The 13762-nt window shown below is 37.6% G+C and overlaps 1 protein-coding gene and 1 pseudogene across 2 annotated transcripts in view; one reads left to right on the top strand and one right to left on the bottom strand.

Moving 5' to 3' along the window:
* NASP (nuclear autoantigenic sperm protein) overlaps window positions 1-12007 on the bottom strand; it is a 23273-nt gene extending 11266 nt beyond the window's left edge. Inside the window, exons 1-3 of one of the 2 annotated variants that reach the window (XM_039884598.1) lie at window positions 11823-12007; window positions 2195-2245; window positions 637-747 (exon numbers count right to left, since the gene is read on the bottom strand). In XM_039884598.1, coding sequence (XP_039740532.1) covers window positions 637-747; window positions 2195-2245; window positions 11823-11881 — 221 coding nt within the window. In that variant the 5' untranslated portion in view covers window positions 11882-12007. The remainder of the gene's footprint in view (window positions 1-636; window positions 748-2194; window positions 2246-11822) is intronic. The other variant, XM_039884607.1, reaches the window with a different exon arrangement.
* On the top strand, window positions 5880-5995 carry LOC120581335 (uncharacterized; annotated as a pseudogene).
* Window positions 12008-13762: the final 1755 nt, after the last annotated feature.

Raw genomic sequence — 13762 nt, 5'->3', positions numbered from 1 at the left:
CCCCAAAAAGGCTTTTAATCATAGCAAGCCTCAAATCCGAAACCTAGCTTCATTATAAGCATTTCTTTTATAAGATTTCTTCAGTTTAACTGTATATAATGCACTAAACTAATTAAGAAACATGATTAAATTGAGTTGCTCAGAGGAAACTAGCTCAAACTAAGTCATAGGCTGAAAGGCTATTATTGCTTGAAGAGTTAACATACACTTTTTCTCTCACAGTATGTAAGTACATTATAAAGTCTTTGGATAAAATGAATTGATTTCAAGGCACTAAAGCTAACCTGTTTCCCCAATATAAATTAACTACCTACCAAGTTCCTAGCAGTTATAACAGATAACAAAGGTGTTAAGAATCTATAAACAGTACTAAAATTGGAAAAGTCTCAGAACAAACAAACCAGGACAAGCTGGTCACCCTAATTAGTGGTGACCAGAAAACAAATTACCTTACTCAGGAAAATCAAAAGTTAAAGTTGCTAAGTTATATGTAGGTTTTATAGTTAAAGAAACTCGTACAAGAAGAATAACCATATTTTTAAACTCTTGTACTTTATTCTTCTTTCCTATAAAACAACTTGCTATCACTCAAGTTTATTAGGAACATATTATCACATCATAGCAAACAGTACTTACAAAAGGCTAGCTGCTTCCTGGAATGCATTGACAGCTGCTGGAATATCCCCCATCACCAGATGTTTCTGTCCTAAACCCAATAGCTTCTTAGCTTCACTATCCACATCCAGACTGCAAAAAAAATATTTTTTTAAGTGTCAAATACTTTTAAATCAACATTTTAAAAATATGTTACATCTAAACCATAATAAGTCTGTGAACTACTCTGGCAAGGCTTCGCTAACTCACATTCATTACTACAAAAGCAAAAGAAATCTCAAAGGCAACATTCTCAAGAGCTTGACTAGAATATTTTCTCTTAAAGATTTATCTACTCACAAAGCCTATATTGTATGTTACTATAAAGTTGTTAATTAAGCGATAAAAAAGGAATCATAAAAGAACCGTCATATAGCATGTTGTACCAGCTAAAAGAAAAATGAAACCAAGTAGCATTTAGGTAAACATGACAAAAGGCAGTGGTCTCAAGATCAAGACAATGTGGTATTAATTTATATACTGACATACATAAAGCAAATAGGTCAAATGGAATAGAATACAAAAATTGATTCACTCATATGGCCAACTGAAATTTTGATGAGGTCCTAAAGCCAATGGAGACAGGATAATCCTTTCAACAAATGGTGCTGGAATAACTGGGTATCTGCATGTAAAAAAACCTGAATCTCATACCATATACAAAAATTAATTTGAAATGAATCACAGACTTTCTAAATGTAAGATTTAAAAAACAAAACCTCTAGAATATGGGAGCAAATCTTTATTAACTTTGGGTTTGGCAAATGCCTCTTAAATATGACAGAAAAGCACAAACTTTATTATAAAAAGGGGGGATGGATAAACTAGACAGACCATTTGCTTTCTGAAAGACATTTATGAAAATGAAAAAGGCAACTCACAGACTGGGAGGAAATATATATAAAACTCACTGATCTGACAAAGGGTTTAACTCAACAAGACAATCCAACAAAAATGGACAAAAGATAATATGAACACTTAACTAAGGTATACAAATGGTAAGTAAGCAAATGAAAATATGCTCAAGATCACTAGTCATTTGAGAAATACGAACTCATGAGATACTAAATTATAATCCCAATTAGAATGGCTAAAATGTAAAGACTGCCCCCTCCCTCCATCAAGTGTTGACAAGGATGTACAGCAAATGGAAATCTCATACTCTGCTAATAAGAATGTAAAATGGTAGAATCACTTTAGAAAACAATTTAGTAGTTTCTTAAAGTCAGATATTTACCTACCATGACAGCCAGCCATCCCATTCCTAGGTATTAACCCAAGAGAAATGAAAATGTATACCCTTGCAAAGACTTATACACAAATATTAATGGCAGCATTATTTTTAATAGCCAAAAACTGGATCCTAAATGGATAAACAAATTGTGATACACCCACATTATGGAACACCAACAAAAAGAAATCAACTATTGACACGTGATAACATGGATGAATCTCAAAATAATTATGCTGAATCAAAGATGCTATATAAAAAATACATACGGTATGATTCTACTTAGACAAAATTCTACCCTAACCTTACCTCTCTACTTTATCTGCTGAGGTAGAAGGAGCAGGAGCATCTTCTTCAATTCTGTAATGAAAAATTAAGGGGAAAAAAAGTAAAAATGGAGGCTATTTTAAGCCTAGACATTAAAGAAGAATATAAAGCCATAGAAAGAGTTACCATTTATAAAAGGCCCAACATGATATTAAGATCTTAAGCATTTACTTACATTATCAAATTTAACCCTGCTCATTCAAATATGTTAAAAATGCTTATTTGCTAGGCATGAAGTATAATGAACAAGAGAGTGAATGTGAATACTAGTTTTGAGTTTATAATCAGACGGAAGAGTGCAATATTTGTTATAATGCAATATTTGCATTCCTGACAAACCACATTCTACAAAACTCACTAAAAATAAGGTGGTGGTTGTTTTTTTTTTAAAAGCAGTTTCCCAGAACATTCTTTTTTGAAAAATCCTAGTAAATATCTTTAAAACATTTTGTAATTGTGTTTACTGAAAAGGTCTAAAATAACTAACTCAGTAGCAATGAGTACCCCCTAGCACCCAGACTATTCCTGAAAAATCTATTTCCCACTAAAAGCCACCAAGACTCCATTGAGAGATAACTGATTCTAAGTTGGGTCAGGAGAAGGAAGTACAAAGATGAGTCTGGGACCATTTCATGCCAGAAAGCAACAAAACTGTATCTAATATTACTTAGGGTCATATCTACTTATGGTCATGCCAAAAGAAATTATAAAACAAATATGAGGAATCCATGGGAAAGCATAAAGAGTTCTTTGTACTACGCTTGTAACTTTTCTATATATTTGACATGTTTCATAATAATTTACAAAAATATTACAAAGTATAATATACCCAGGAACGAACCTGACTAAAATCCCACAGGCCAAAAGAAGAGACAATTTGAGCATCAACAAAGGCAATAACTGTACTGGATTGAAAAACTTTAATTTTAAATCCACTTAAAAATCTAATGGATGTTTAAATCCATGAGTTCTCAATGATACCAAAAAACTCATTAGTGAAACAAATGTACAATTAAAAAAAGAGCTTACTCAAATGAATTTAAAGATATTTTAGTGCCAACTATGTGCTAAGCATTGGAGACAGTTTCCTACAAAACAGTTAAACAGCAAGGACAACTTGTTTGGAAGCAGAGAGAGAGGAAGAAGAGATTAAATGACGAATAGGGACTAACTACTATACTGGAGTCTGAGTCCTAGAACATGCTTTAAAAATAAAAAGTTGTCAGCAGGATCCAAAATTTGTTCTAACTCCTAATCTTTTTGTGAATATTATACTTGTCTCTAAGTTTGATGAAAAGCCCTGAGGAATGGGGGAAAAAATGGAGTTAAAACTTCACAGCTTAGAGCCACAGGGATGAGGCACAATTTAAAAGACAGTGCTGCTGGTGGGACTGCAAACTGGTACAGCCACTATGGAAAACAGTATGGAGGTTCCTCAAAAAACTAAGAATTGCTCTACCATATGATCCAGCAACCTCACTACTGGGTATTTACCCCAAAGACTTTAAAACCCATATCCAAAAAGATATTTGCACACCGATGTTTATAGCAGCATTATTCATGATGACCAGGACATGGAAGCAACTGAAGTGTCTTACAATAGATGATTGCATAAAGAAGCTGTGGTACATATACACAATGGAATATTACTCAGCCATAAGAGATAAGATACTGCCATTTGCGACAACATGGATGAACATCATGATAATCATGCTAAGTGAAATAAAAGTTGAAAAACACATATTACTTACATGTGGGATAGAAACGTAAAAGCAACAAATGAACAAGACAAACAGACTCATGGACATGAACTATATAGACTAGAGGTTACCAGAGGGTGGGTGGGTGGGGAGCGGAGGTTAGATGGGGTAAATATGTTGTGAAAGAAAGAAATCTAACTATGGGAGGTGAACACACAACGTAAATATATATATGCCTTACTTTTAAAATGTACAGCTAAAAATTACTGGATTCTGTTACCTAACGTCTCCATAAAAAAAATAAATAAATTGAGAGGGGAAAAAAAAGGGCTTTCAGCTGCAGATAAGCAAGGAGATCTGCCCAGAACTCTGAAATGGCCTGGGATCCTTACCTACAAATATTTTCTGTCAGAGCAAGTTATTTCCAAATAGTTTTGCTAAGGGGTTATTCTAGCCAAATTCTAGCACAGAGGTTCTCAAAATATCTGTGGTTGAAAGACCAGAATTTTTATTTCAAGAGTGAACAAAATGAAAATATAACAGAAATGACAGAGTCATGTCGAATTTGTTTCTGAACACTTGCTCCAAATTTTTTTACTTATCTCTTTGTAGACCAGTAACAGTTCGCAAATACTAATCTACCACAATGTGCTAGTAATGCAAATGTCCAAATAGAACCAAAGTACTAAAAATAAACACATTAATGTTGCACATACATGCTACACAGATTCAGGCACGAGTGGCAACAAGAATACACAAAATGTTTCGTACCCCATATAAGTGAGGGGCAATACTATTTAACTGTCACTGTTAGCCATGATTCACCTTCCCACCTCAAACAACCAAAATACACAAAACATCAGTTGTCAGACTTTGAACAACTAGTGGCAAAGGACAATGATTAGAGAGAAGGGAAATAAATGAGGCAGCCCAGTGAGTGTTCCTAGCTGACTACTTAGAGAGTTCTGTCCACAGAAGAAGAGAAGGAACTGGAAGAGAGTCCATCTCACAGAACTGAGAAGACAGATTCCGGGGGTTGGGAGACCTGACAGAATAGAGGAGAGAACAAGCTTCAAAGATGTGCAGAGGGGTTCTCTCTCCAGTCTTTGGCTAAGTGCTGAACAGCTTATGCATGAGAAAACTACTGAAGCCTGGGAAAGAATCACCAGAAAGGAGTAGATGAAACGATCTTCAGAGAACACACAGGGTCTAGAATAACTCACATTAGCCAAGGTAGAAAGACCTACTACCACAGAGCATCAAGTCCTGCTTCAGTAATGGAGTTAAATTAGTACTAAAGACTGTTCCAGACCTGCCTAACAAAACTTATAGGCAAACCTCAAAAGGACAAATTCTTTCCAAGTAACTCCAATCCAAACGAAGCCAAAGTATATTAAAAGGAATGAAAAACCTCGTGCCCAACAACAAACATCACGATGTCCGATAAATTATATAAATAAAAAATATCAGGCAAAGAAATCAAAACACATAGTGGGAAAAAAGTAATCAATAGAAACAGACCCAGAAATGACAGACAACAGAATTAGATACATTAAAGCATTTATTAGGATATTAATGCATTACTATAAATAGACATTAATGCACTATAAATATATTTCACAAGCTCAAGAATGTAAAGCATGAGCATGTTGATGAAATAGGTATAAAGACTTAAAAAATATATAGAACTTTGTGAAAGACACTAAACAAACATACATGTAAACAGAGCCCCTGAAGGGATAGCGAACGTAGAATAGAAAGAAAAATATTCAAAATGAGGGTAAAATCAAATACAATAAAAATAAAAATTTAAAAAGTAAAAACAAATTTAAAAAAGAAATGGCAAAAAATTTGCCAATTTTAATAAGTATAAATCCACAGATCCAACAATCAACAAATCCCAAGCAGAAGAAATGTGACAAAAACTACACCAAGGAACATAATCAAATTGCTGAGAATGAATAATAGTCTACGGCCATGCCACCCTGAACAAGCCCAATCCCGTCTGATCTCAGAAGCTAAGCAGGGTCAGGTCTAGTTAGTACTTGGATGGGAGACCTAAGAATACCAGGTGCTGTAGGCGTTATTAAAAACAAGCAAACAAAAACAAAACAAAACAAAAAAAACGGTAACAGAAAAAAACCCACAAAAATCAAAGGAAAAGACACATGCCATACAGAATCAGAACAAAAATAACGACAGCCAACTAGGTTTTTGTTACTGCTTTATACATATTCTTTTCACATTTTATCTTATCATTAGTTTCAGGTATACAGTACATTGTCTAGACATTTATATAGTTTATGAAACGATCCTCTCCATTACTCTATTTTCCCCCTGGACAGCCAACTTCTTGTTACAAACGACCGTGAAGCAATAACATTAAAATACTAAAAGAAAAAACTATCAACCTATTCTATAGCTGGAGAAATATTTTTCAAATATAAGAGTGAAATAAAGCCTTTTCTTTCACATTAAAGCAGAGAGAATTCACCACCAGTAGACTATCACCAGACGAAATGTTAAAGGAAGTCTAGGCAGAAAGAAAATAGATAGAAATGCGTTATCTATACAAATAAACAAAAAGCATTGAAAATCGTAAATATGAGGGTATCCATTTTATCTGCTTTTTGGACTTTATGTAAACAAAATCAGATTGTCCTTCACATTATTTAATGTCTTTGAGATTCATTCATACATATGATTCATGCAAATCTAGTTTATTCATTGCTACATTCTATTACACAAATACTGATTATCCATACTACCGTTGATGGACAATTGACAGCTGCTGTGAACGTTGTACAGCTGACCCTTGAACAACATGTGGGTTAGGGGTGTCAACCCTCTCCAGTCAAAAATCTGTGTAACTTATGACTCCCCCAAAACTAATAGCCTACTGTTGACTAGAAGCCTTACCAATAACAGTCAACACATATTTTGTTAGCACTACATATCACATTCTTAGAATAAAGGTAGAGAAAAGAAAATATTAAGAAAATCATAAGGAAAACACATTTACAGTACTGTACATATTTATTGGAAAAATCCGCAATTAAGTGGACCTTCACAGTTCAAACTTGTGTTGCTTAAAGAGTCAACTGTTTATTTGGTGGATAGCCGCACATCTCTTTTCAGCATAGACTGAAAAAGTGAATAAAGTCATAGGTGTTTGGAAGATTTTAGAAGCAAAAACAGGCATTCCTGAGTTAACATATAAACATTTTAGCAATAAAAATCACATAATGAAAACACTTCTAAATAAAGTTTTTTTAAAAAGCTCTTTCCATAGCATGCTTCTTTTGGGGAAGTACTTTCTTAGTTATTAAAAATCAACTTTATCTTGAACCAAGAGATTGCTTATTTTTCAAAATATCTACTAGAGAGCATACTACCGATAGCCATTGTTTTTAACCTTATAATGTGACTAATAAAGAGCTAAGAGTAGAAGCTATAAATGGAAGCTATTTACTTGTTTGTTTTTTCTTGCATTATCATCTTCAATCCACCAATTCCAAGCAAGAATCTTTTAAAGATATATTGTCAATTTTTAAGAGATGGTTTAAACTGGAAAAAATAAGTCATAAAAAAGGCAACTGTCACAGTGCACAGTGTCAATCTCTGTATTATTATTAAAGCTTAATGCCTTCCGACTTTGGAGAACACTTCCTTAAACTATAATGTAAATTCCAAAAACTGGACTTCATCTTTGTAACTTTCCTTCTCCCCACTTTCCATCATAAGATGTAACAAGAGCAAGGCTGGATAGTTACACGGGAGCCAGATCATTTCGTTTTGATGCCAGCCTAAGGTTTTAAATCTTTATTCTGAAGTGAGGTACCTGAAGGTGTAATATAATCAAACTTACTTTTTATACAAGCTGACTATATATAGTACAAAACATAGTTTGAAGTGGATAAAGTTAGAAACAAGAAAAATCAGTAAAGACACTATTAAATAGCGTTGTAAAGCACTTGGCAGTGGTAAATTTACTTCCATTCCTAGTAGCCTAGACACATAAAAAGGGCCTGAACTAAGTCAAAAGAAAAAATGGACTAAAGCAGTGGTTCTCAAACTTCGGTCTACATGAGAATTACTTGGAGGACATGTTAAAACACACTGAGGAGCCCCAGCCCTTAGGGTTTCTGATTCAATAAGTCTACTATGTGGTCCATGATTTTCATTTCTAACAACTTCCTAGGTGATTCTGAGAACTGCTGGTTTGGGGACTGCACTCTAAGAATCACTGAGAACAAAAATTATAAACTGATGCTCATGCCCTATCTGGACTATAGACATGTTATTTAGTTATTTTTTAATGTTAATTTTAATAGTTCTACATTTAAAACTATGAAGATATCACATAAATCTGGATTTCTGCTTTTCTTGAAAATTATTTAAATACAAAGCCAGAAAAGTATTAGAGGAGAACTACTTGTAACTCATCTGAAGGGCTTTTTAAATTCAAAACGATGAAAGATTGATAAATTCTACTCCTTCAAGTTCATTTTACAGAACATCAACTTACCAAATATATGTAATCTTAGAACAGGAAAAAAAAATGCCCAACAGGAAAAGATTAAAAATTACAAGATATAAACACAGAAAAAAACATGAATAGCTCAAACATTTGAAAACATGTTCACTCTCATTCTTAAGAGACACAAAATTACAATTAGAAAGCATTTTTTACCCATCAAATAGTTAAAGACAATGATGTCTTGGAGAAACAGGTGCTCTCATATATTGCTAATAGAAGTTTAAATTCACAAAACTTCTATGAAGGTCTATTTGGCAATATCTATCAAAAATGAACACTAACTCTCTGATCCAGCAATTCTACTTGTAGAAATTTACCCTCCTACAAATATACCAGTCCATGGTTTATGACAAGGATATTCACTGTAGCACTGTCAACATAGAGAACTCGAGACAGACACAGAAGAGAATACAACATAGCCATTAAAACAACAACAACAAAAAACCTAAGGAAATTATATCCTGATGAGGAATGATCTCCAAGATATATTAAGTGCTCAGAAATGTTGTCGAGTAGGCTACCATTTATACAACAATGTAGAATAACTACATACATTTTGCTTATATATGCACAAGATATAATTGAGGGATATGTAATAAATCCCTAACTGGTTGACTCTGAGAAAAACTGCGTGACTAGGGAATAAGGACTGGAGGGAAATTTCGACTGTACACCATCCTTCTGGATTTTGAATCAGAAAGGTTATTTCCTACTAAGAAAAAAACTCAAAAGTCCATTAAAAATCAGAATTATCTGTCAACATGGCCTACATTCCTACACAATCAGTTGAAGCTGAACAGCCACCGCTTACTTTATGGGTAAATTCACTATTATCCCAACACTTTATTTTTTCCCATCTGGTCTTCTAGACTTTACAGAAGAGAATACAACATGGCCATAAATATTGGTAACTGTTTAGAAATTAGAAAAGAAGGAAGGGGGAGTCCAGATTTTTTTTTTCTGGGGTTGGAAACAGTGTTATTCAACCAAAATAAGATACAAGAACAGGATTCATTAGTGAAAACTGGGGGGTTATATTAAGACCAGTTGATTTTGAGGTGCTCGTGGAACACTTAAATGAAAAACATTCAATAGGCAATTCAGAACACTTGACTGCCAGACAAATCAATGCATTGCCTATTATGTTTTCATTTTATTCTCTCACAAAGATAAGTTTGTGTAGGAGGCAACATTCCTATTTTACAGATAATTAACTTACCTAATTACACACATGACTTTGTAACCTATGTAAACCCATCACAATTCATACTATATTCCAATTCCCTAACTGACTTCCTGTATTCCCCATCGGGATTTATCTCTAAGGAAAGAAACCATTTCTATCTTATCCTAGCTGTAATCTAGCACCAAGCACAAGGCCTGACACCCAAATCAATATTTATTAAAATATGCAACTGATTCTGAATGACTACTGTAGGATTAGGGCAAGTGATTTTGCCACTCAGTATGTGAGGTGCAAGAACTTTATTATTGAGCTAAATCACTCGTTTTTATTTTGACATCCCTCTTCTAAAACGAGTAAGCTGCTCAAGAATAACACAGCTAAGCCAAAATTCAATGCATCATAGACTACCTCTTTCTGAGTTTTCTAATTCCTCTTTACCACTACAGTACAAACTGCTATATTCTTTAGCTTTTCCTACATAAACAAAATGGTTAAAAACTAGAAAGCAAACTATGACAAAGACTTAGTTTTTAGATAACTGTTGATTACCTTCAACAACATTTAAATGGCATGAGGAACCAGAAGCCAAATCGAAGCTTTTTACAGAAGATAAAAACTGTGGTCCAACATCGCCACTTAACTAATAAAGTTGGTATCAATCAAACCTCTGTACTAAGGTTTTTCATTCCACTTCTACTGGTTTGCAAGTTGTACATGTTTTTATCCTTTCAATGGTTATACTGGAATTATAACACGCATTCTATTAAAGTCTAAACTCAAAAGTCATTTTCTTTACCATCCCCCTTAAAATATACCATAGGTGCTTTACCTAGGAGTAGCTTCAATCAACACTTAACTGAGGACTGCTGCCTTTATTGTTCTAACTAATAAGGTTTTCGTTCGATTTCCTCTCCGGTAAGCTTTTGGGTGGGCAAGAGGAAATAAAAACTTGGAATACTGGGGCTTAACGTAGACTCTACCACTTATTTGGAATTAATTTCTGCATTCTAATAGATTTTTCTCACCTATAAAAGGAAAGTAACTTCTTCACGGTACACTCGTGTGAATCAAAAACTTTCAAAACGACCCAAAAAGTGGTAGGTAGCGTAGGCAGAGATAAGAAGTTCTCTGATAACTGTAAATATACTAAGACAATCATTGACTGTAAGCCTACAGAAGACCAATCTTAAAAACCTCACAGCGACCTTCGTTATAAAACGGAGGAAGCTAACTTCTACTAAAGTGCACAAGGAAAAAAAAAAACCAAGTCAGACCAACTAGTCATATCTTTTCTCATTCCCTCCAGTCATTCTACTACACACATTCTACTGCTCAATTCCCTAGCAACCAAATACTGGGGCCAGTGAGGAGAGCTCCACGCAGCGCTAGGTGAAGATATTTCTCGATAAATCCCCAGAAGTAGCCAAGTCTCTTGTCAACACACCCAGAGTCTAAAGAACCACGATGCTCTCCACCACAGGCCGAAGGACGGGGCTAACTTAGGGTAGGAGGGCACTAGGTGAGCGAAGACATCGCGGGGTACAAGCCTCACCGCGCCCCGCTGCGGAAGTCCGAGGATCTGGCTGCACAGCCCCAAACAATGGAAGTTTTCCCGCCTCCTCACGGGCCCGCCCCCAGCTCTCTAGCCGGCGGAGGCAGGCGAACGCACAGGCGCAAGACCCCGCCCTCTGAGAGCCCCGCCCACCCCGACCCCACCGGTCCAACCTCCCTCGTGGAGGGCTTTTCTTTTTTTTTTTGCCAAATCTCTATTGGTTATTTTCCCGGGTTGTTTGGGGATCCTACTGAAGGCGCGCGCCAGGAGTTCAGGGACAGTAAGGGCGTGAAGGCACACCTGTACGCTAGGGCCCCGCCTCCCCTCGGATAGCCCTGGGCCGGGGGAGGAAGGAGAGGGGCAGGCGATGGAGACAGCCGCCGCTGCCCCCGGCAAGATGGCGGCCGCGAAAAGCGGGGCAGGGGGCGCCAGCCGACCAGCGTTACTGCTAATGCGCAAGGCTCTCTGCAAGAGGTGGGCTTCTCCAGTGTCCAAGCCTCTCCGAACAGCGACAGCTGTTCGTCGGCAGGCAAGTCCTCCCATCCACCAGTCTCCCGTCCCGGGGAGCCCCAGTCCACCACCCCCTCCCCGCAGACTGGCCAGTGCCTCAAGCTCTCCACGATCCCGCTTACTTGTCGGCAGAAACCAGCTCCGCGGCGATGGCGGCAGTGGCTGTTGACTCTGCGGCCATCGTTCCCCTGAGGTGGTGAACCAACGGACGGACTATAGCCTGTGAAGAAAACAGAGGAAATTTGGGACACAAGAGACTTATTCGGAAACAGAAAATGGCAGATTGGAGACCCCGCGCGGCTGGGCCCTCTTATATGCCAGGACCCTTCGCTCCGCCCATCCACTTCCGGATCCTCCCCCTTGAGTTTAAAGGGCCAGAACTCAGCCCAGTCTAGCCCAAAGACACCCCCGCCCTCGCTTCTTGCCCTGCGAGGTATCTTTCCTTCCTGTCCTGTGTTCCTCCCAAAAAGCAACTTCCTGCTTCTCTAGCAAGTCGTGTAAGGTGAACTGGAATCTTGGTACTACAACTCCTGACTAGGCGTCAGCCATCGGCTTCCAGAGGAGGAACCCGGTGTTGCTCTGCATATTTAGAGCAAGTAGACGACGGTCTTTATCCGATCCAGATAACTCGGGGAAGCGTCTGAGACTTTCTATCCGTCCACTTAGGTGTAACGGATGAACACGCAAGAGCCGAGCACCGGTACAGCAGCAACGGCCAGAACTGATCTCGGTGAGAGACGAGTGGCTGAAAGCCTCAGAAACAACTGACGGAAGAAAATGCTATTCTCGGATTGGCTACCGCTGAAACTACCGCTCTAGATTCAAAGCTCACAGCTGCCGCGGGACGCAGCACGCTCCTCCCTCTGGGCCCGCCCCCTCCGACTGGCCCAATCCGCTGACGCCATTCTCTTAGGCCCTACCCAGACTCCAAATCTGACTAGCTTAGTGTTCCCAGCTCTTTTCGTCCACTGTGAGCTATGATTAGTTTTCCCACTAAGTGCGAAATTACTCTACTTAAACACTTTAAAGCTGTTAGCCATCATATTTAATCTTAACGGTATTAGTGAGATCGGTGTTATCAACCCCATTTGGTAGAAATAGAAACCAAGGTTCAGGGAAGGTGTGATTTTCTCAAAGTTGCAAGTCAGGTCGATTATGGAAAGCAGTAGGCCTCATTTCCTGCAACTCTTAGTGAAATAGAACTGGCAGGCTGAAATGGTTGCACTTGCCCAACCTGGAGTATCATCCATTGCCTTCCACCATGGCCTTGCCGACAGTGATCAGAATAGGATTTTATTTACAGGTTGGGCACACCGGGAAAGATTCCTGGGGAGGATTCTTATTCCAGTCGGTCAGGGCTCAGGCAGGTTAAAATTTGGGGGGATATAGAACTGGACCTGAAATGCCAATTCCTGTGGCAAACAGACATGGGCTCCCACACTGTTAGCTGGGTAACCAAGGTTAGCCTAGTCATGTAACCTTTTAAGATTAAATGTAAAACGAGGACAATATTAATATCTATCCCTTAAAGATATTGTGAGAATTAGAGGTAATGCTCGCTTCAACAATAAACACTGCGCCTGGCTCATGCTACCACAGTCTGATAACATGGTGACTAAGGATGGGGATGGAGCCAGGGCTAGGGCCTGAGAAATCCAGTCTGATAACTTGTGTGAATCATTCATCCGTTAAACTAACATTCACTGAGCAATCATGATTTGCAAGGCTTTGTACTAGGTCCTAAGGACAAAAAAACATGGTCTTTGCCTTTGACGAACTCAGTCTTATGGAAAAAGACATTTTAAAATAAATTTTAAATCCATCCACTTCTCTCAGTCTTTACTACCACCACTCATCCAAGTCTAGGCACCATCATTTCTTGCCTGTACTACTATATAACCTTTGGTCTCTGCTTAACTCTCTCCGGAAAAATCTTTACAAAATGTAAATCAGATCATGTCATTCTCCTTGAATAGCTTTCTATTGCTCTTAGAAGAAATTTTGAGGTCCTTATCATTGCCTACAAGGTCCTACATGATCTGGCTCCAATTTACCTCTCTCA

This window comes from Pteropus medius, unplaced genomic scaffold (genome assembly GCF_902729225.1).
Source record: "Pteropus medius unplaced genomic scaffold, Ma_sr-lr_union100, whole genome shotgun sequence".
Lineage (NCBI taxonomy): Eukaryota > Metazoa > Chordata > Mammalia > Chiroptera > Pteropodidae > Pteropus > Pteropus medius.
This window is presented reverse-complemented; position numbering and strand designations above follow the sequence as displayed.